Source organism: Cervus canadensis, chromosome 23 (genome assembly GCF_019320065.1).
Source record: "Cervus canadensis isolate Bull #8, Minnesota chromosome 23, ASM1932006v1, whole genome shotgun sequence".
Classification (NCBI taxonomy): Eukaryota; Metazoa; Chordata; class Mammalia; order Artiodactyla; family Cervidae; genus Cervus; species Cervus canadensis.
The window spans coordinates 35,590,202-35,615,308 of NC_057408.1; the positions used below are offsets into that span (position 1 = coordinate 35,590,202).

The 25,107-nt window shown below is 38.3% G+C and overlaps 1 protein-coding gene across 2 annotated transcripts in view; it reads right to left on the reverse strand.

Annotated features, from left to right (window-relative positions):
• Positions 1–11,630, reverse strand: part of KIAA1328 (KIAA1328 ortholog) — a 267,669-nt gene extending 256,039 nt beyond the window's left edge. The window contains exon 1 of one of the 2 annotated variants that reach the window (XM_043444201.1): positions 11,110–11,630. In XM_043444201.1, coding sequence (XP_043300136.1) covers positions 11,110–11,154 — 45 coding nt within the window. In that variant the 5' untranslated portion in view covers positions 11,155–11,630. The remainder of the gene's footprint in view (positions 1–11,109) is intronic. The other variant, XM_043444202.1, reaches the window with a different exon arrangement.
• Between the last annotated feature and the right edge of the window lie 13,477 nt (positions 11,631–25,107).

The window sequence follows — 25,107 nt, forward strand, 5'->3', positions numbered from 1 at the left end:
ACAGTATGCTACATGCAGACCACACAGCCGTGCCTGCACCCACGACCTTTGCTATGATGATTCATACCACAGGACCACATTTTAAATAAATCTATGTCAAAATAAATCCTACAAACACTTTTAATATTAATTTCCCTTAAACCAAGAATCTTTGCAACATAACTGATATAATACCAGATTTATTAGGTTCACCCATCTGTCAAGGGTAGTATTTCTTATTCTGTTTCCTTGGCTATCAAGAGTATATATTTTATTGACTAGCATTGTTTATTGACTTAAGGGTACAGCTGTTAAAGTGATCTGGCAATCAATCCTACAAGCACAGTGAATTTACCAGCAAGATATCCAGACATTTCAAAATGGTCTTAATATTATGGTTCCAAAAAGCAAAGCTTCAGGCACTATTTTAAGATCTCTTGATTTTTATAGTTACTTGAATACTAGAACATTCACTGCTTTTTGTTTTTTTTCTTATTAAAGATTTCATGTACCATAAAAGCAATACTTTATTCTTCTTAATTAAAGGCAGTACTTCTGGTTACTATTAATTACATAAGACTAATTGAAATACTGTGACCAATACTGAAGTTCAGGTGGTCATTGTAATATGCATAAAGAATATGCACCTGAAGAACAAAATCTGACACCGAGAAAGATCAATATATGAAGTTAGGTTTAGAAAAAGGTGTCTTCAATGTTCAAATAATGTTGAAGTTAATTTTTGTGCGTGGTGTGAAGGGTTTAAATTCACCTTTTCTGCACATGTCCAATTGTCCTATTGATGCCTGTTGAAAAGATTATTTTATACCCATTGGATTGTGTTGGCACCTTTGTTGAAAATCAACTGACCATAATTGCTAGAGTTTATTTCTGAATCCACAATTCTGTACCATTGATCTAAATGTCCATCTTTATGGCAGTACTACATTCTTGGATACTGAAGTTTTCTATTTCTGTATAACAAATTACCACAAACAGCAATTTACAATAAAACAAATTTACTACCTCACAGTTCTACAGGTCAGCAGTGCAAGCAAGTTTGACTAGATTCTTTGCTTAATTTCTCACAACACTGAAATCAAGGTGTCAGCTAGGCTAAGCTCTAACTGGAAATATCTGATGAAGAACTTGCTTCCAAGCCCAGGTTGTTGACAGAATACAGTTGCTTGTGGTGGCAAGACTTAAGTCACTATTTCCTTGCTATTGGTCAGAGACAATTCTCAGCTTCTAATCCTTTCAATCTTCAAAGCCAGCAATGATATGTTGAATACCATTCTTATGCTTCAAAACTCTCTGACTTTCTCTTTTGCTCCTGGCTGGGGAAAACCCTCGTTTTTCTCATGTAATTAGGTTAAGGGCACCTAGATAATCTCCTTTTTACTATAATGCCCCCAAAAGATGCCCTTTTCATTATAGGGAACTGGAAAGCAAAAGGAGGAAGTCAAGAAACACCTGGAGTAACAGGCAAATTTGGCCTTGGAGTACAGAATGAAGCAGGGCAAAGGCTAATAAGAGTTCTGCCAAAGGAACGCACTGGTCATAGAAAATACCCCCTTTGACAAACACAAGAGAAGACTCTACACGTGGACATCACCAGACGGTCAACACCGAAATCAGATTGATTATATTCTTTGAAGCCAAAGATGGAGAAGCTCTATACAGTCAGCAAAAACAAGACTGGGAGCTGACTGCGGCTCAGATCACGAACTCCTTATTGCCACATTCAGACTTAAACTGAAGAAAGTGGGGAAAACCATTACAGCATTCAGGTATGACCGAAATCAAATCCCTTATGACTATACAGTTGAAGTAACAAAAAGATTTAAGGGACTAGATCTGATAGAGTGCCTGATGGAACTATGGATGGAGGTTCGTGACATTGCACAGGAAGACAGGAATCAAGACCATGCCCGAGAAAAAGGAATGCAAAAAAGCAAAATGGCTGTCTGAGGAGGCCTTACAAATAGCTGTGAAAAGAAGAGAAGCAAAAAGCAAAGGAGAAAAGGAAAGACATACCCATTTGAATGCAGAGCTCCAAAGAATAGCAAAGAGAGATAAGAAAGCCTTCCTCAGGGATCAATGCAAAGAAATAGAGGAAAAAAACAGAATGGGAAAGACTAGACATCTCTTCAAGAAAATTAGAGATACCAAGATACCAATGCAAAGATGGGCTCGATAAAGGACAGAAATGGTATGGACCTAACAGAAGCAGAAGATATTAAGAAGAGGTGGCAAGAATACACAGAAGAACTGTAACAAAAGATCTTCATAACCCAGATAATCATGATGGTGTGATCACTCACACTCACCTAGAGCCAGACACCCTAGAATGTGAAGTAAAGTGGGCCTTAGGAAGCATCACTATGAAGAAAGCTAGTGCAGGTGATGGAACTCCAGTTGAGCTATTTCAAATCCTAAAAGATGATGCTATGAAAGTGCTGCACTCAATATGTCAGCAAATATGGAAAACTCAGCAGTGGCCACAGGACTGGAAAAGATCAGTTTTCATTCCAATCCCTAAGAAAGGCAATCCCAAAGAATGCTCAAACTACCACACAAGTGCACTCATCTCACGCGCTAGTAAAGTAATTCTCAAAATTCTCCAAGCCAGGCTTCAGAAATACGTGAACCGTGAACTTCCAGATGTTCAAGCTGGTTTTAGAAAAGGCAGAGGAACCAGAGAGCAAATTGCCAACATCTGCTGGATCATTGAAAAAGCAAGAGAGTTCCAGAAAAACATCTATTTCTGGACTATTTATTGACAATAGTCATAGACTATTAGACAATAGATGACAAAAACATCTATTTATTGACTATGCCAAAGCCTTCGACTGTGTGGATCACAATAAACTGTGGAAAATTCTGAAGGAGATGGGAATACCAGACCACCTGACCTGACTCTTGAGAAACCTGTATGCAGGTCAGGAAGCAACAGTTAGAACTGGACATGGAACAACAGACTGGTTCCAAATAGGAAAAGGAGTACATAAAGGCTGGATACTATCACCCTGCTTATTTAACTTATAGGCAGAGTACATCATGAGAAATGCTGGGCTGGAGGAAGCAAAAGCTGGAATCAAGATTGCCAGGAGAAATATCAATAACCTCAGATATGCAGATGATACCACCCTTATGGCAGAAAGTGAAGAACTAAAAAGCTTATTGGTGAAAATGAAAGAGGAGAGTGAAAAAGTTGGCTTAAAGCTCAACATTCAGAAAACTAACATCATGACATCTGGTCCCATCACTTCATGTCAAATAGATGGGGAAACAGTGGAAACAGTGACTGACTTTATTTTTTTCGGCTCCAAAATCACTGTTGATGTTGACGGCAGCCATGAAATTAAAAGACGCTTACTCCTTGGAAGGAAAGCTATGACCAACCTAGACAGCATATTAAAAAACAGAGACATTATTTTGTCAGCCAAGGTCCATCTAGTCAAGGCTATGGTTTCTCCAGTAGTCATGTACGGATGTGAGAGTTGGACTATAAAGAAAGCTGAGCACCGAAGAATTGATTCTTTTGAACTGTGGTGTTGGAGAAGACTCTTGAGAGTCCCCTGGACTGCAAGGAGATCCAACCAGTCCATCCTAAAGGAGATCAGTCCTGGGTGTTCACTGGAGGGACTGATGCTGAAGCTGAAACTCCAGTACTTTGTCCACCTCATGGGAAGAGTTGACTCATTTGAGAAGACCCTGATGCTGGGAAGGAGAAGGGGACGGCAGAGGATGAGATGGTTGGATGGCATCACCGACTCATTGAACATGGGTCTGGGTAGACTCCAGCAGTTGGTGATGGACAGGGAGGCCTGGCGTGCTGCGGTTCATGGGGTAGCAAAGAGTTGGACACTACTGAGTGACTGAACTGAACTGAATAACATAACACAACATGGGAGTGAAGCCACTTCATCAGGGGTCAAAAGACATGCAAATCAAGTTAAAATTCTATCTACATACTGTACCTTTAGAGTAAAGATTAAAGTTAGAAACAGTGATCTTATACTTTGCTGTTCTTTCACAAATTATTTCTATTAGTGTCCCTGTGCATTTCCATATAAATTTTAGGATCATCATCAATTTCTGTGAAAAAGCAATCTGCTGGAGTTTGCAACAAACCTATAAACTAATTTGGGGAAAATTACCATCTTAATAGCATTGAGTCTGCAGTCCATGAACATGGAATAGTATCTTAGATCTCTAATTTCTCTTAGCAATTCTTTATTATTTTCAGTGTTTTGTTGCACTGCTTTTCTTAAATACATACATTTTAGAATTGTTCATTGATAGTAAATAGAAACAGACTTGCATACTAATCTTGTATCATGCAAACCAGCTGAACTCATTTATTCTATCAGTTTGCGTGGTGTGTGTGTATGGATTTCTTAAGATTTTCTACATATAAGATTATGTTGTCAATGAATAGAGACGGTCTTATTCCAGTAATACAGAGAAAATTTCCTCCAACAGAGCTCCCTTCTTCTTCCCTGTGTGCAAGTACACACACATACACACACACACAAAGATTTATATCTTATAAGCTCAACAATACAGTTTTATAATTGTTGTTTTATTCAGGTGACTTTTATGTTGTCTATTTAAGAAAAGAAAGATATATAATTACTTTTAGCAGTGTTCTATTTCTCTATGTGAATTTGAGTTACTGTCTATGTCATTTTCTTTCATCTGAACAGACTTCTATTAGTATTTATTGTAAGGCAGGTAAGCCAGCAATAAATTCTCTCTGTCTTTATTTATTTAGGAAAGTCTTATTGTCACTTTCATTGTTGAAGGATAGTTTTACTTGATTGCCAGTTTTTTTCCCCTTCAACTCTTTGAATACACCATCCCACTGCCTCTTTCTTCTACTGTTTCTGATGAGAAGTTAGCTGTTAATCACATCTTTTTTCTATCTACAAATCTTTTATTCCATGAAGACTTCTGTAGTACACTTGAGTCAAACATGTAACAGATATCCAAAGAGCATGACATTTTTGATTTGGCTTCTTTGTCAGTTAGAAGTGTGGTGACACTTCTGGACTACCAAGAAAATCTGGGCTTATATAACAAATTCAAAGATATCTTAGTATAGACAGAAATAAAATAAATATTACATATTAAAATACATAAGTAAATCAGATAGAAGGTACTAGAAGAAGAAGAATGGTAAGGAGCTTTATTACTGCATGCCTATATGTGGTAGTTAAACAAAAAATTTTAACCAAAAGAATATATGAAAATAATCACAGTATAAGAAGTTGTCTCAAGACATTGTGGTCCCAAATGCTATAAAACTCTTTTAACAAACTGTAGAGACAGCTGTAATAGAAACACAGAAACAATTAAACATGCACTCAGCAGTGATTTATCTTTATTATGGTTCAGATTCTGTCTAGTCCATGACCCAGACCTAAATAGAGAAACACAGAACAAGTAATCATGGGAAAAATTTCTATAAAAGGCCCTTTACCAGATCAGAACAACAGAGATTCATTAATATCCACTGCCCATGGCTAAAAAGTAATGGAGACTTTATCCATTTGGTAGAAAAGGGAGAAATCTCAAGATGATTCTAAATCTACCTTTTAATACCCACTTGGCAAAAAAATGAAGAGTTGAGAAAAACAGTAAGGCAATCTTGCATAGGAACATTTTCAAACTTCAGTGGGAAAAGCTACTCAACATGCAGCCTAGGTTTTAATATAAAGAGTTCTGTGGAAATACTATGCCATTCCTGAAATCATACAGCTTATCAAATAAGATTAAAATAGAGGACTTCCCTGGTGGTCCAGTGCCTAAGACTCCATGCTCCTGATGCAAGCGGCTTGGGTTGAAATCTTGGTAAGAGAACTAGATCCCACATGCCACAACTAAAGGTCCCACCTGCTGCAACTAAGACCCAGCACAGTCAAATAGATACAAATAAATATCTTTATAAAAAGATTAAAATAGAAGTTATAAGCATCATAGTTTAAGGTGACATTAAGTTCAGATTCATAGAAAAAGAAATTAACACTCACCTGTGATAAGAACAGCTATATTCTAAAATGTACACTGATCAAAACTACAGTTACTGGATCCTCCCATGTCCAAGCACCAATGTTATATTTGTTAAGTACTGTTTCTTAAGGATCAGGAAATGTAGTAACAGACACACATCAGTGAGGTGTCTCAGTCTAAATAGAGTAAGTGAAACATCTTTCTAGATTCCACAGTGAAGAATTTGTAAGGCTGAATAAATTACAAGATGAATGGAGAATGTAAATTCATCTTTGAGGCAAAGAAAGAAAGAAGACTGGGGAAAAGCAAGGAAAAAATTTACTTTGTAAATGGAGCAACTTCTTTTCAACCAAATGGCAGAAGTAAAAAGAAAACCATAAGCTAGGGCATTCTTCTTAAGAACTGCAGATTTAATAAAACTATACACAAAACCTATAATAAGCAACTTGAGCCACATGGCAACCAACACAAAGAAGAAACTGAAAAAGTCTCTTAAAGTCAAATGAACGTCTCATGAAAAATGAATTGCTGCACCTCCATCACAAAATCTAAACATGAGTTTAAAAAAACCTTACTTTGAGAACAAATAAAATTTTATGTCTACCTAACATTATGGCTACTCACAGAAAAATCAAACAGTGTTTCTCACCATCTCTAGTAGATTTGTGCTCTGGTGTTCAAAAAACTGGATTTCAGATTAAGACCCAAAAGAGGGTTAGTTGTAGAAACAAGGGCATTTAAAGGAAATTTTCTATACATATATATTTTTTAGCTATCTCAAGTTGTTCTTGTCTTTCTCTCAAGAAAATACAGAGTCAGGTTGTTTGGGTTCATATCTTGATTTCCCAGGGCTTCCCGGGTGGTTCAGTGTTAAAGATTCTGCCTGCCAAGCAAGAAACATGAGTTCAATCCCTGGGTTGGGAAGATTCCCTGGAGAAGGAAATGGCAACCCTCTCCAGTATTCTTGCCTGGGAAATCCCACAGACAGTGGAGCCTGGCGGGCTATAGTCCATGGTGTTGCAAAGAGTCAGACAAAATTTAGTAACTAAACAGCAGCTGCTTGATTTCCCAACTTGCTACCTAAATGACTTGGACAAATCTCCTGCTCTGCCTCGGGCTCCTCCTCTGTAAAAAACTTCACTGGGCTACTGAGGGACTAAATGTTTTAATGTACGTTAAGAGCTAAAACTGCAAGGAGATCCAACCAGTCCATCCTAAAGGAGCTCAGTCCTGGGTGTTCATTGGAAGGACTGATGCTGAAGCTGAAACTCCAATACTTCGGCCACCTCATGCGGAGAGTTGACTCATTGGAAAAGACCCTGATGCTGGGAGGGATTGGGGGCAGGAGGAGAAGGGGACAACAGAGGATAAGATGGCTGGATGGCATCACCGACTTGATGGGCAAGAGTTCGAGTAAACTCCGGGAGTTGGTGATGAACAGGGAGGCCTGGCATGCTGCTATTCATGGGGTCGCAAAGAGTCGGACACGACTGAGCGACTGAACTGAACTGATGACCCCGTTGCCATTTACTTTGTTATTTTGCATTCGAGTTAAACACCCGTTTTGTGTTTCCTGTCCAGAGAAGATCCTTTACCATTTGTTGAAGAGCTCCACCAAACCAGCTTTACAGCAAATGCCACGACTGAGCAACTGAACTGAACTGAACTGAAAGACCTAAAAACAGTACCGGTACATAGCATGTACCATATTAAATTTTGTTAAATAAAATTAAGTATTTATTAAGCTAAAATATATTAGTCTCTGTGTGTACAAAAACCAACAGGACATTTGTTTTCAAAAAAGCTTGGTGAAAGAGATGGATGAATGAACAGTGATTACAAAAGAATAAGAATGGTTCTATGATAGAGATGAGCAGTCTATTTGTGAGCACATAAAGAGGACATCTAACGTCAGCACATCCTCACTCAGAGTGCTCACAATGAATGATGCCCTTACGGACAGCAAGTAGACTTGTCCACCAAATTCACCCAGGTTCCAAGACGTTGAGTGAGAAAGTGCTTACCTTGGTTTAGCTAAAAGAAGCCTGTCACAAAGAACAATCAGGTAATATAGGTGACAACTGCCACATGGAGTTCAAAAGGAAACTTATTTTCCCCTCCAGGTTCAAACAGTAGAGCCTACAAGTGGTATGACCACCGGGCACTTCCTGAAAACACGGTTTTAAAATTTTCTCATGATAAAGTTAAAAGGAAAATTCAAAAGTATCTCCTTTTGAGAATATACTTTCTCTATACCCTTGACCAACAATTTATAATATTTGTGGTTTTTGTTTTTTTTTTTCAGTTTTGTTCCTCAAGTTTAAGGTTAAGTAAGAGAGGCAGTGTTAACTATGACTGGCTGCTAGGGAAACATCCAAGAATCATTAGTTTAAACATAAAACACTATTCCTTGAGGAAGTTTTACTCCCTCCCGCCTCATTTTCAGTTCACTTCAGGTTAGTCGCTCAGTCATGTCAGCTCTTTGTGACCCCATGGACTGCAGCATGCCAGGCTTCTCTATCCATCACCAACTCCCGGAGCTCGCTCAAACTCATGTCCATTAAGTCCAGGATGCCATCCAACCATCTCATCCTCTATCGTCCCCTTCTCCTCCTGCCTTCAATCTTGCCCAGCATCAGGGTCTTTTCCAATGAGTCAGTTCTTCCCATCAGGTGGCCAAAATATTGGAGTTTCACCTTTAGCATCAGTCCTTCAATGAATATTCAGGACTGATTTCCTTTGGGATTGACTGGTTTGATCTCCTTGCAGTCCAAGGGACTCTCAAGAGTCTTCTCCAGTATAATTCAAAAGCATCAGTTCTTCAGTGCTCAGCTTTCTTTATGGTCTAACTCTCTCACATCCATACACGACTACTGGAAAAACCACAGCTTTGACTAGATGGACCTTTGTCGGCAAAGTAATGTCTCTGCTTTTTAACATGCTGTCTAGGTTGGTCATAGCTTTTCTTCCAAGGAGCAAGTGTCTTTTAATTTCATGGCTGCAGTCACCATCTGCAGTAATTTTGGAGCCCAAGAAAATAAAGTCTGTCACTGTTTCCACTGTTCCCTTATCTATTTGCCTTGAGGTGATGGGACCCGATGCCATGATCTTAGTTTTTTGAAAGTTGAGTTTTAAGCCAGCTTTTTCACTCTCCTCTTTCCAGAAGTATACAGAATAAGGGCTGGGCCTCCTTAATCTAGATGTCTTTAGAGTCTCCTAATGACTATTTCTTGACTCTCAGTCTCTATATTTGTGTGTGTTAGTCACTTAGTCGTGTCCGACTCTTTGTGACCCCATGGACTGTATCCCACCAGGCTCCTCTGTCCATGAGATTCTCCAGGCAAGAATACTGGAGTGGGTTGCCATTTCCTCCTTCAGTCTGTATCCTTAACTACTGGCGATTGGAAAGTCCCTCTGCCTTTCCTCCAATACCCTGGTCAATGTTTCTGTGCCCTGTAACACCCATGTCATGGACAGGGAGGGAGTGGAAATGCAAAAGCAGAGCTCAGAAGTCTGAACTTCATGCTATAGTTTTCTCTAGCCCACTCATTAGAGCAATAGACAAGGGCCACCTTAAAATACACCTGCCCTTTTGTAAAGTGGCAAAACAAATCCAGACAAACATTAGCTGCTACCTTCTCTGCCTCATTTTATAGCCTAAGTTTTCAGGAAACAGAACCAAAGAAAATTTTTCAAAAGTTAGAATACAAATAAACTGCTCATACTTTGGTTTTTTCTTATAAATATTGTAGACTTCAAAAAAGGGGGGGTATATTAAAAGTCTAAGATATACCACATTCCAGCAAAGTTATTATTCTTTCTTTTTACTTGCTTCCTAGGTGTCACTAGTGGTAACGAACCTGCCTGCCGAAGCAAGGGAAGCATGAGATGCAGGTTCCATCCCTGGGTCGGGAAGATCGCCGGAAGGAAATGGAAACCCACTCCAGTATTCCTGCTTAGAGAATCCCATGGACAGAGGAGCCTGGCAGGCTATAGTCCACAGGGGTCGCAAAAAGTCGGACACAACTGAAGTGACTCAGCACGCAGGCAGGCATGTCGAAACCTGAGGTTCAAAACTGGAGTTTTCTTGACCAAAACTGTTAACCCACCTGAGACAGGTGTCTTTAGGTTGAATAAAACTTATAAGGATTACAGAAAACCACTCAGGACTTGTTACTAGTCAAAGGGAAAGGATTATCCTTGCAATCAATACAGAACCTGAACCTGTACAATTTAACAGAAAAGACAGGATGATCCTTCTGAAAGTTGTCCATCCGTGCATAAATGGAAAATGAACCTGGATAATGAAGAATTAGTAATAAAGTAGCTGTGCTCAACCTACTGAGCCATAACCAGGATGGAATCTACACTGACAATGGGTACATTATCAATGTCTTAATACTAAAATGAGTGACTTTGACCCTACTATACACAGAGCTTTTTTCCTACAGTGTTTTAATACAAAAGGTATCCTCATCCATTTGAAGATTTAAATTCATTTGGATGTGAAAAAGACATCTGGTGTCACTTGCTAGAGAGAAAGAAGCAGATCTTCAGAGCTTGTTTCACATCACAGCTGGCAGGAATCTGAACTTTCATTTAGCTAGGTAATATATACTATTTGATAGTAGGTATACAAATGTTAATGCACACTCATATATACTTATGTGATTAATAAGTATATACAAATACTAAATCACATTAACTATTCCAGTTTCTCTAATTAAAGCTTTTACAAGTCACCAAGACACTTTTATTATGCTAAAACTCTGAACATGAATTAGAAGAGGTTTATGGGTAAAAAAAGAGCCCACCTGATTGTCACTAAGTAACAGAACACTGGGTTGTCTTTATCACTCCTGCTGTGCTTCCATACAACCAGGAGCTTCCCTTCTGATGCAGAGCCTGGTCAAGAAATCATTCCTAACCTCTGGGCCCCAGAACAGGAGAGGAAAAGGAAACAGGGAAGTAGATTAAACCAACTCAATCACACACTGTAATCGCACATCTAAAGACACTGTATACAGTGAGACAATTAAAGTAAAAGGCCAAATGACTCTTCTGACATCTGGTTGATCCATCAAAGAACAAGGTAGGAAGTAAGACACTTACCTGTTGTTCCTGCATTTTAGCAGCACCAAGTTCCGAGACAGACATAGTGAGCTTCTCCTGCTGTTCTGACAGATACTTCTGATAGAGACTTAGAAGTTCTTGGCATTCTTTATATTGTAACTGAAGAGGTGAGATTGCAAATTAAGGGAAAAAACTAATAAATGGATTTAAACTGCATCCAGCAGGGTAGTATTTCAGATTTCAACAAACAACACAGAGGCAGAAATGCAGCCATACTTGGTGAGAGTGCAGGTGAGTGCAGTCCTCAGATGAACGCAGCACACGTGCCCCTCAAAGTCGTGACACAATATTGTTCCAGAGAGTAACAGTGTTCTTCCTATTTAAATATTTCTTTCTCAAATCTTTAAATTTGAATAAGTAAGAACAAATGCAAACATATGCAAAAAAGAGTTGGCCCCCCACCTCACACCATAAATAAAACTAACTGAAAATGGATCACTGACCTAAATGTAATAGCTAAAACTATAAGCTTCATAAACGCAAAATCTTTGTGACTATGGTTTAGGCAATGTCACCTAAAAGCACAGCAACGAAGAATAAATAAATAAATTGGAGTTAAAAATTTAAAACTCTGTGCTTCAAAGGACACTATTAGGAAATTGAAGAGACAACATCTAGAATGATAGAAAATATTTGCAAATCATCATGGGGTCTCAAAGAGTCAGACACAACTGAGCGACTGAACTGAACTGAACTGAACAAATGGTAAAGGTCTGGTATCCATAAATATGAAGATGTTATGTGTATGTGCATGCTAAGTTGCTTCAGTCATATCCGAGTCTTTGTGACCCCATGAACTCTAGCCTGCCAGGCTCCTCTGTCCATGGGATTCTCCAAGCCTAGAATACTGGAGTGGGTTGCCATGTCCTCGTCCAGGGGATCTTCCCGACGCAGGGATGGAACCTGCATCTCTTACATCTCCCGCATTGCCAGGCAGTTCCTTACCACTATTGCCACCTGGGAAGGCCATGAAGGTGTTACGTAACTCAACAATAAAAACTATCACCTAATTAAAAACGGGCAAAGGACTGTGACATTTCCCAAAAGAAAATATACAAATGTCTAAGCAGTGTAAGCAAGGATGCTTTACATTATTAGCCACTAACCACTAGGAAATGGAAATCAAAACCATACTGAGATACCACTTTGCATTTACTAGGATGGCTATCATCAAAAAGACTGACAATAACAAGTGCTGGCAAGAATATGATGAAATCAGAACCCTCCTACATAGCTGAGAGGAATGTACAAAGCTGCTGCATTGGAAAATAATTTAGCAATGTCTCAAAAAATTAGACACAGTGTTTCTGTAAGACCCAGCAATTCCACTCCAATTCTCCAAGAGAACTGAAAATATAGGTTCACATCAAAAACTTGTACATGAATATTCAAAGTGGCATTATTCATAACAGTGAAAAAGTAAAAACAACTCAAATGTCTAATCAAGTGATAAATGGATAAACAAAATGTGGTACACCTATAAAATGAAATATTTTTCAATCATAAAAGAAACAAAGTATTACTACATGCTACTGTATGAATGAACCCTGAATACACTATATGCTAAAGAAGTAAGACACAAAAGGCTACATATTTTATGTATGCTACGGTTGCTGTTTAAAATATACCTTCCAATGAGCCAGGGAAAAGAAAACTTAATTCCAAGTATGTGTGTGTATTTGTGTGTGCTAAGTCACTCAGTCATGTGGAAGTGACCCCATGGATTGAAGCCCGCCCAACTCTTCTGTCTATAGAATTTTCCAGGCAAGAATACTGGAGTGGGTTGCCATTTTCTACTCCAGGGGATCTTCCAGATCCAGGGATCGAACACATGTCTCTTGCGTCCCCTGCATTGGCAGACAGATTCTTTACCAATTTTAAGTATACCAGATCACAAATAAGAGCTATATTTATCCATGTTTATTTCCTGCCCCCTTCTCTAATTTTCTGAAATACTCATTATATGTGTTAAAGGGCAGGGAGATAAATGTCCATAATAGGCAATTCCATATAGGCAGAAAGTATATTAGTGGTTACAAAAGATGAAGAAGGAAAATAGGAAGCAACTGCTGATGGGTATAAGTTTTGTGGGGGAGGTAATGAACATGATTTGGAATTAGATAATTGTCTTTGCACACCTTTGGGAATATACTCAAACCACTGAACTGTATACTGCAAACAGGTGATTTTTATTGTATGTGAATTATAACTCAATAAAGCTGTTAACAAAAAATTCAGAGTAGAAGTGATGAAACTGTTTTGGTCAAAGCAATCACTGCCTAATTTACATAGAAAGTTCTAACTATACTAAACATAATATTATAATTAGATTTGGCTCTCTTTGGTTTTGTATGTCAGTTAAGTCAATACTTCATTAATAAAAGCAACATCAGAAAAAATTTTTCCCATATACGTGTTTTACAGTCTAGCATGTAGAACACGGCAACCTAACCTGGGGTTACTCTCTCCCACAGCTTCTCAAACTTGCAAAATACTCAAGAAGAAGATACTCAAACTCATAGATCAGGTATCTGGGAGACAGGTAATTTTATTCAAGGGTGAGTTCTCTGTTCCCTACTTCTCATTGTGGTAATTTCTTCCCCAGGCCCATTTTTCTTTCAGATCATTTCTGAGTCTCCCTTCAACACCTAATTATGAATGCTATTGATATAAAATTACTGTCCAATGAGATTAGTCTGTATAAATACCTTTATAACAGGCCATCATGATTAAGGGTGGGAATAGTATTTCTTAAATGTCAAAAATGGTGACTGGCTTCAGTATTCTTCTTAACATTTTCATAACCTAATCATTGCTCCTGGGCAGATTCCTATTCTAATAATTTCTGCCAATCCTGACTGCATAAATAACCAATTGCTTCATTATTCTTATTATTAACCTTTAACAAAAAAGGAGCCAGAGATGACTTGTAGGATAGGAGCTGGTTCATAATGAAAGGCTGGTTACTAAGCTAAAGAATATATTAAATAGAAGAGAATGTTTAACACTCAGCATCTTAAAAAACAACAATGACACAATGAACAGTGGTCTAAATAAGCTAATATCCTTTCAAAGTCAATCTACATCAAACCAGGTTGGTTTTACATTCCCACACTTTTTCTCGGCAGTCTCAAAAACACAGGAATGATTTGTGGTGGTCCCAAGAGTCTCTGCCAGCTATATGATGTATATAAAAAGAATTTTTTTATTCTAGCTGTTACCATAGGCAATAATGTTTATAGTAGATGAACATATTAGCCTGGACACAGAATATGAATTTTATTTGTGAAAAAGTTAGCACAATTATACAGCCTAAGAGTTAAATGTCAGCATTTGAAGGCAAATTATAGGCAAATTCATTTAAATACATGCTATGTGGCAGAATATAAAACAGGCAGTCCTAACTTTATCAATTTTTTATATCTGTATTGATTTACCAGATTTTGAAATGCCCTCCCCTTTCCTGTAAAATCCAAAATATATGTACATGCAAAACAGTAATTCTCCTTCCTCCTGAGCACAATGGGACTACAATCCTCCATCTGTAGAGAGAGATTTATGTGAGGAAAATGTGGGTAAAATGCATTCTTAACTGATGGTGGGGGGAGGGGAGATACCGAGAAAGAAGACATATTTAACTCAGTCCTGGCCAACAGACAGGGCAGAATGCAACAGATGGATGAAATTCAACCTAAGGGAAGGTGCGGACCAACCATGATGTGAACCCAGCACTGCAGGTCTGCTCAACTGTGATTTAAGAACTGAGAGAAACAGCAGTCCTCACGATCTCATCAAAGAAATAAAGCCTCCCAACAGAAAAATAAATTAATATTAAGCACTATCATATCAAAACCTAAACATCAAATTAATTTGCTGAAACAGCTACTGGAAATGGTGATTTTGCAAAGCTTAAAGCCTTTAACCCCCAAAACGCATTATATAGAAAAATACTAAAACTAGAGATTGAGGCAAATGAATAGAGAAATGAAAGATAAAAAAATTCTGCGAGAGAAAAGGGTGGAAGGAGAAGGACCAGAAGACAGCATATGCTACTAGCATGTTGCCTAAGCAACTGTCTTAAACTGGAAGAATTCTTCTGGTGCAGCGGAGACCACTCCCACTACCCCATCCCATCCTTGCCTCAGATGTCTAGGACACCTGAATCTGGTGGTTTACTATGTAATTCCTGATCTAATACAAAATGAAATGAAGAAGGTCTCCAGGAGAGGACAAAACAGAAAAAATATATATATATATTTAAACAACTCCTTTTTAGGGAACCAAGACTCCTTAGAAAAAAGGCTGATTTCAATGGCTGGGACAGGGAAAGTACAAAGTAATCTTTAAACCCTTATTCTAATGCAAGAAAGTGTTTAAAACAAATAGATGAGGGCATATCAAGAGAAACAGCAGCAGATCTAAAGGAGACTCTCAGTCCCTCTCAGCTGGGGCTTTTTGGCCAAATCTGGGATAAACTGAGCATCAGAAAGAATGACTCATTAGTAGCAAATTAAGTAAACAAAAATCCACCAGTCTACTGTGATACTTCACAAAAGAAGAAAAGAATGAAAGGGGAAAAAATTAAAGTCCTTTACAGAAAAATGCTAATTATATAGAAGGAATGGTCAAATTTTAAAAATCACCATTTTTGTAATCCCCAATGTAATAACTTAATTCAGGTGAGGTTCATTAGTTGATACTAAAATCAGTAGGTAAAAGGTTAATAAATAAGAAATTCATATGGTGTTAAGATTAATTATTTACAGCAAAGAAGAAAATGACCTTTAAATGGTAAAATTTGGTAGTCATCACCTAAACAAAGTAAATTAATTTAGGATTACTAGTAGTAAAAAAAGCAGAAATTATGTACTTCCTAGTGTCTGAACCAGGCAACATCACCTAAGAAATAATTTTGCCAAGTATGCTTTACTTGAATCCAACCAAATCTGAAATCTAACTTCCATTTAACAGAAATTGAAAGAAACAAAGGAATAAGTTACACCACATGCAAACAATCAGACAAATCCACAATGTGGGAGATTTTGCAAAGCACTTGAATTGAACTCTTCAAAAAGTCAAGTCATGTGGAAGAAAGAGGGAAGGACTATTCTAGATTAAAAGATCAAAGACACAACCAAATACAACCCATCAATCAGACTGAATTTTGGCTCAGCAAGAGAAATAGCTATAAAAGACATTCTTGGGACAATTAGGAGAATTGGAATATAGACTCAGGAAAAGCTATAGAATTACTGCTTATTTTCTTAGGTGGTTTATAATATCGTTTATAAAGAGAAATATTATTCTTATGAGTGTGAAATATTTAGGGTGACATATAGCAGCTACCACTTTAGGGAAGAAAAAGTGCAAAATAAATTTTATATCTGTAAGTAAATTTATTTATATAAATATATAATAGAAATAAAACATAAATATGTACATAGATTTGTGTACATATATATATATACATATATAAATACATATATGAGGAGGCGAAGCAAAAAGAGCAAAATGTCAACAAGTGTGGAATCTAGGGAGCAGGTATAGGGTGGTTCACTGCACGAGTTTGTTAACCTTTCTATATATATGAAATAGGTTGGTAGGTGCCCAATATGCTACTGGAGAAGAGTGGAGAAATAACTCCAGAAACAATGAAGAGATGGAGCCAAAGCGAAAACAACACCCAGCTGTGGATATGACTGGTGGTCCGATGCTGCAAAGAACAATATTGCATAGGAACCTGGAATGTTAGGTCCATGAATTAAGCAAGGTAAACTGGAAGTGGTCAAACAGGAGATGGCAAGAGTGAACATCTCATTTTAGGAATCAGCGAACTAAAATGGACTGGAATGGGCAAATTTAATTCAGATGACCATTATCTCTACTAACGTGGGCAAGAATCCCTTGTAAGAAATGCAGATGACACCACCCTCATGGCAGAAAGTGAAAAGGAACTAAAGAGCCTCTTGATGAAAGTGAAAGAGGAGTGAAAAAGCTGGCTTAAAACTTAAAACATTCAAAAAACTAAGATTATGGCATCTGATCACATCACTTCATTGCAAATAAAAGGGGAAAACTGGAAGCATGGCAGATTGCTCCATAACTTTAAAGCTATGACAAACCTAGACAGCATATTAAAAGGCAGAGGCATTACTTTGCCGACAGAGACATTACTTTGCCGACAGAGGTCCATTTAGTCAAAGCTATGGTTTTTCTGGTAGGCATGTATTGCGAGTTGGACCATTGAGAAGGCTGAGCGCCGAAGAATTGATGCTTTTGAACTGTGGTGTTGGGGAAGACTCTTAGGAGTCCCTTGGACTGCAAGGAGATCAACCAGTCAATCCTAAAGGAAATCAGTCCTGAATATTCATTGGGAGGACCAATGCTGAAGCTGAAGCTCCAATACTTTGGCAATCTGATGTGAAGAACCGGCTCACTGGAAAAGACCCTGATGCTGTGAAATATTGAGGGCAGGAGGAGAAGAGGACGACAGAGGATGTGATGGATGGACAGCATCACCGACTGGATGATGCCATGGACATGAGTTTGAGCAGGCTCAATGAGCTGGTGACGGACACGGAAGCCTGGTGTGCTGCAGTCCATGGGGTTGCAAAGAGTCGCAGACACCTGAGTGACTGAACTGATATATTTGAAAACTGTCATAATAAAAAGTTGTAAAAAAAAATCTTCACTGTGTTCTTTCATTACATTAAATGAAACGAATTCTGGAAAAGGAGTTTACAGATGCACAGGGTAGGAAGGAAGGAGAGTACCCTTGGCTGAAAGGTCATCCGGAGCAAAGGATAGAGAAATGAAACCAATTTGCACATTAAGGGAACTGCAAATATGACGGCATGCGTGGCTGACTGGTTGAGAGTAAGGAGAATGAGTGAAGAGGCTGCAGAGACAAACAGGGGCCAGCTCTTGAATGTTATACTAAGTTATTTGAATTTTATTTTTATGGAACCCATTGACATCTTGCAACCAATTTGTATGTTGTAAAGATCCCTTTAGTAGGAATGTGAATGGTGGATTGGAGGGCTTGAAGATGGAATGAAGGCAATCAGTTAAGAACTGGCTACAACAGTCTAAAGCAACAGATGAGAGGGGTCTGAATTAAAGTAACAATGGTAAGAAATGGTGGGGATTTGGCTGAAGAGGGAAATTTAAGACAAAATCAACTTATGAATTGAGTAGAAAGTTGTATGATACACAGTTCCATTTATCAAGATAGGGAATGAAGAACAAACAAAAGGTATGGGGGAAGGGGTGGAGCTTTAGACATACTGAGTTGGAGATGTTTGGGGAGCAATTCGCTGAGATGGCCAGCTGGGACACTTGAAGCCCTGGACCTGGAATTGAGAGAAGACAGCTCAACATAAACAGAGATTTGGGAGTTAACCATTTTGTATGTGATGGCCAAAGACATGAGAGTGTTTAACACTGTCTAGGAAAGGATTCAGTTTTGTTTGCTTGTTCCTTCTTTCATTCATTCAACAAATAAGCACCATGAGGGCAGGAATACTTGTTTTGTTTACTGCTGAATTTCTTAGCCTACATAACAGGTGCTCAATAAATATTTATTGAACAATATTTACTGAGTACATTAATACCCCAGACTGTGCCAGGTACTAGACATACAGTGATGAATAAGACCGACACTGTCTTCTGCAGGGAGCTTGTCATCCAACGAGGAGGGCAGGTAAGCAAGCACATAGTTAAGATAACAAATAATGAAAGCAACAGCAAGAACATTAATGTAGTCCTATGCAAGTACTTCCTAAGGGGACCCAAATAACTGAGGAACCAGGAAAACCCTCTTGGAGAAAGAAATGTTCAAATTAAGAGAAGAAGGCCAATGTAACAACAATATCTAAAAGGCAGGCAGAGAAGAGGGACTGATAAAAAGATGTGTCAACTGGGCAATGCTGCAGAGGCCACACTCATTAAAGATGATGTTAAGGCAGCTACATTGACTCTCACCAGAATATAAGTCTGTTCACAACTTCCCCCACTGTTTTGACAGATTCTATTTCACTTCAGAGAGAAGATCCTGGAAAGAAAGAGCTGTTTTACTCAGGGTCACCTTGTGCCATCCATTAGTCACAAGCTTTCAAGGGAATCTAGAACTCAAAGATCTTCACTATGGCAGGGACTCCCTTCACTATGTACCCCAACATACTATTTAATACATAAAGACAGCACATACTATATATTCTGCTTAAAATGCTTTGCCTGATTCCAATTCTACGAAGTTCCTCCTTATCCTTTCAAACTTAGCTTTATGTCACCTTTTCCTTCTAATTTTGAACTTCAGGCAGAGTTAAGTACTTTTATTACAGTAAATAGATATAGCTAAAACTATATGATTATATTACTATCCCTCAAAGTGGCCTGTGTGTTTCTGAAATCATAGTATATTAATCTTGCTATCTCTCTAGTACATAGCAGTCATTTTAAAAATGTTAGAGGAATGAATAAAGGCATAAAAGTAAAGGAGTAAAGGAGGGCCTCGATTTCATGTGAGGTTTGGATTGGAATCAAAACAAACCAAAGATAGGCTGTGTGGTCTGTAGCCAAGAAGACATCTAAAAATACAAATTTATTAAAAACTTTAAATTGTTCTGACATCACAAGATTTTCATATCTTGAAGCAAATATGGTTTCTGACCATGTTATATTTCTCAGTCTACAATCATTACCTTATTTCCCTTTTCCAAAAAAGGGGCACATTTCCCTAGATAAACACTGAAGTCCAAATTACATATCTAGTTTGACACTCAATGACAATTTTTGCAAATGAAAACAGATTTATTGGTAAAAGGAAAACTGATACCAAGATGAGCTGACTAGCAGAGCCAGACAAGAATTTCACACGAATATTGATACCCTTTTATTAAATTGTGATCTGTGCTGGGGCACTGATACAAGTCTGAAATTTTCCATCTAATTAAAAGAGAAATTCATGGCAAGTTAGGTGCATGGCCACAGTGTTTTTCAATTTCCTGACAGTAGTAACCTGTTAGGAAGGGAAATAAATCTCCAAATCAAACAGGGGAAAACTCAATGTTATGGACACTTACAAGTAAAAAAAGAGTCAAATGCCTCACCCATTTTCTTCTGGACTCTACTTGTTCAGTTTGAAAAACTCAAGCCATTAAAAGATATCTAATTAGAGTATACATTAATAACTAGCTTTATGGGAGTTTTCTTAGCATTATAGTCTTTACCTTATTTCTTGTAGAGTCACAGAAAATGCGGCAGAGAAAGACTTGGAACTAAGAGTCTTTATATCATGTCTTTGCTCAGATCACTGAACCCTGAGGTTTTTCAGAAAATCAGTTACGTAAATGAAGACCCAAAATTTATTTCTCCAACTTTAAAACTTATTTAAAAGTTCATATGCAGATACCTTAAAAAGCAGGCTATCAATGTACTAGGTTGCTTAGAATTTTAATTTCTTAATACCAGTTTCCTTTCCACATATTCCTCTAAGGATATATGTTTTTTCAAGAAATCATGGTAAATGTTAAAGACAAGGTTGCAAAAACATTTCTAGTGAAAGTCACACATTTTATCTTTCTTCTAACCTGCTTAAAACATATCTTTTGTGTAAAGGTTCCATGTTGCAACTAGACCTGCAGGGTAAGTATTTAAAGCAGCCATTTGAAAGGTTGCTTTAAATCAATACAACCTTTCTTGAGTTATAGGAGCCAGCCTGCTGCTGCTGCTGCTGCTAAGTCGCTTCAGTCATGTCCGACTCTGCAACCCATAGACGGTAGCCCACCAGGCTCCGCCGTCCCTGGGATTTTCCAGGCGAGAACACTGGAGTAGGTTGCCATTTCCTTCTCCAATGCATGAAAGTGAAAAGTGAAAGTGACGTTGCTCAGTCGTGTCCAACTCTTTGCGACCCCATGGACTGCGGCCTACCAGGCTCCTCTGTCCATGGGATTTTCCAGGCAAAAGTACTGGAGTGGGTTGCCATTGCCTTCTCCAATAGAAGCCAGCCTAGAACTGTAGAAAAAAAGGTTGTTATCACACCCCTCCCCTCACCAGAAGCTACTTTAATAAGGCAAACTATGGTAACAATGATGAACACTTGAAAATTTCAAATTTCCAAAGGGGTAAATTCCTGACAACACAGACCACTGAAAAGGATTTGCACACTAAGCTCCCTAGACTGAAGCGAATAGGCTAAAAGCACCTTAGAAAGAAGTCATCTCATTCTGCTCCCTACTTTCAAGAAGAGGAGTTTTGTTCTTGTCATTAAATTAAAACCCTTCATGAACTATCAACATCAATATATATGACACGCCTCTCTCTCTTCATATGTCTTTATTTGTCTGCTTGAACTATTTATGCTGCTGTGTAAGATCATCCACTTCTGAGTGGATGTAAAATGACTGTAGGAGGTCCCTTAAATCTCTTTTCCACACGGAGTAATCCAGGGGCACTACGCTTCCCTTACACAGTTCATCTTCCAGCTCACATCAGCTTTGTGCTTCTCATCTCTCCCTTTTTCAGGTCCTCATTAAGTTCTTTTATAAGAGTCAGACAGACCACCATCACCTATTGCACAATTAAATGCTTACAACCAGGAATAGATACCTGAATTAGAATATCTGAAGACATTTCCCGAGATAAACACTGAGGTCCAAATTATATATCTAGCTTGGCACTCAATGACAATTTTTGCAAATGAAAACAGATTTGTTGGTAAAAGAAAAACTGATACCTCAGTATAACCTCTGCTGGCGTGTGGGACACTTCTAAGTGCTTTAAAGAAATTGTCATATTTAACTATCATCAAAAGACAAAAAACAAACTACTATTAGTAGTCTTATTTTACAAATAAATTTTCAGCCCAGAATGGCTAAATACTTACCCAAGGTTAGTCACTCTGCCAGTGAGCTGAGGTTTGGATTAAAGTATTGTACACAGGAATCACCTGTGAATCTTGTTAGAAAGCAGATACTGATTCAGAAGATCTGAGGTAGGGCCTAAGGTTCTACATTTCTAACAAGCTTCTAAGGGATGCTATCGGTGGTCCAGGGACCACACTGTGCATATCATCTCCAAGACCCTCCCAGACTCCTTCTTTACGTTGAAGTGTAATACAGTATTCAACTTCTGTGCTTCTTCTCTTTAATCTATCCTTACAACATGATGCTTTTTCTCTTTTTGGTCAATTGTTTCAGTATTCTTGCCTGGGAAATCCCACGGACAGAGGAACTTGGTGGGGTATAGTCCATGGGATCGGAAAGAGTCAGATACAACTGAGCGACTAACACTTTCACTTTTGTTTTGGGAAAAAACTATACAGAAATACATTTCTACTGTGGCTGACTACTGAAGTCATAACAATTAGCAAGTATTATCTGTAGGGACTAAGAATTTATATTGTAGGAAAGTCCACAGAAAAAAAATGAACAACCACATTTTGTCTCTTCTACTTTTAAACAGATATCCATCCCCATTTTTAAGACTTAAGTCTGCAGTATAACTTCTGAACTCAGTTTAACATTGCAGACCATTAGCTATGGCCTTGGGGATGAGCACCCTCACCAAAGATGCAAGCACTTTTTAATGTAGTATGAAAATATGACTAATACAATAACTCAAAGTAAAAATCAAATGATTTCCATAGAATATTAATAGTATTCATGACTAGAGTAAAAAAGGAGAGTTCTTATAGAATGGAATCACATCTAACATTTTAAGGTTAAATTGGAAAAAGTAGTAGGAACATCTCATTTCTTCCCTCTTTGAAAATTACTAGGGCTACTGCTCACAAATGTAAATTATTGCACAGAGAAAAATTAAGTAACTTCTATGTGCAGGTTTATTATCTAAACCCAGCAAATGCTGCAAAGACTCAGGGTAATAAAGCGTTTTATGAACAACTTCACTTCACTGGTTCCTAATATAATTGAGCTTATGTGAACTGTTTAGCAGAATGGCATTTTAAAAACTGGTAAAGAACCAGATTATTTGCTTGACCCTCCATTCAAGAAGTTATAGAGAAATAGCCCAAAATATTCAAGGAGAAAAGTTTTATAGTGTCAATAAAATCAAGGAGTCAAGTTTCTGATTTACTATTTTTTAACAATATTGACCACTAAATAAATTAATCCAAGAGGACACATTTAAAAGAACAATCCCTGAGACCTAGGATTTTACCTACATATGCTTAACAACAGAGAACTGAAGCTACCATAAACTTCAAAAGTAATGAGCTGAAGAGCCAATGATTTCTATTCAATTCTTTGACTATTTTAAGCAATTCCACTAGGAGGCAGAAGCTTTATATATTTAGTCCGTCTAGTAGTGATCTTTTATTTTTGAAAAATCAGTCTTAGATAAATCAATTCACCCATGTCTGCACTGGAAGGGGATATACCATCTTATGGACAAAGGTAAAGCATCTAAATGGGCTTCCCAGGTGGCACCAGTGGTAAAGAACCTGCCTGCAATGCAGGAGACATAAGAGATGTGGGTTCAATCCCTGCGTTGGGAAGATCCCCTGGAGGAGGGCATGGCAACCTACTCCAGTATTCTTGCCTGGAAAATCCCATGCACAGAGGAGCCTGGCGGGTTATGGTCACAGCATCGCAGAGTCGGACATGACTGAAGCAACTTAGCAGCACGCACACAAAGCATCAAAATATAACAGGATATGTTCCAAAAATTAAGTCAATGTTCATAGCCAGAAAAAACATTTTTTAAGAGTAAAATTAAAGTACAATGAGATTTCTAATTCCAGACAAGATGAAGTAAGCAAAATTTACCCTATTTGTCTCATTAAGTATAGTTAAAAGTATGGTCATGATATACAATATAAACATAAGTGAAAGTGAAACTGAAAGTGAAGTCGCTCAGTCATGTCCGACTCTTTGCGACCCCGTGGACTGTAGCCTTCCAGGCTCCTCCGTCCATGGGATTCTCCAGGCAAGAATACTGGAGTGGGTTGACATTTCCTTCTCCAGGGGATCTTCCCGACCCAGGGATCGAACCAACGTCTCCCGCATTGCAGGCAGACACTTTAACCTCGGAGCCACCTGCAACGCGTGAGACCTGGGTTCGATCCCTGGGTCGGGAAGATCCCCTGGAGAAGGAAACGTCAACCCACTCCAGTATTCTTGCCTGGAGAATCCCATGGACGGAGGAGCCTCTGCCCCATCCCTCTCTGCTGGAGAGGGGTCAGAGAAGACTGAATGGGGAAGACTGACGTTAATGACTCCCTCCCCAACTTCTTCATCCTCATGATTACTAACAGAGATCTCTTGGCTTGAAGTTCCACTCCCATCTACCTTTAATGAGAGATCCCTCCCTGCTGGGGTGATGTCAGAGGAAGCTGAATACAAAGCCAAGAATTTCACGACTTATCAGCAGTAACAGTGGAGGCCGATTGGGAAGCCCCTGTCCACAGCTAGGGCGGCATGAGCAGAGCTCTAGTACACTGCTGAACATCTATCCCTTACCCAGCAGTAATTAAGTGCCCACCTCACCCTGATGAGGCTGAGTAGAGACCCTGAACCTCCACCTTTACCTAAAAGTTATGAGGTGGAGTCTCCTCTCTCACCACTGCTGTGATGTCAGAAAAAGTCTGCTAAAAGAGATCATATAAATAAGACCACAACATAATACCTACCCAAATGTCTGGAACACAGTTAAAAATCATTTGTAATACCAAGAATCTGGATAATCTAAACCTAAATTAGAAAAGACAACCAACAGATGCCAGTACTGAAATGATACAGATTTTAAAAGTGTAATCATGAAATGCTTCAACAAGCAATTACAAACATGCTTAAAACAAATGAAAAAAGTCTCAGTAAAGAAACAGAAAATATAAAGAACAATCAAATGGAAATTTAAGAACTGAAAAATATAAAATCCAGAATAAAAAGCTTCCTGGATGGGCTCAACAAGAGAAAGGAGTGGACATAGGAAAGAATTAGTGAAGCTGAAGACAGA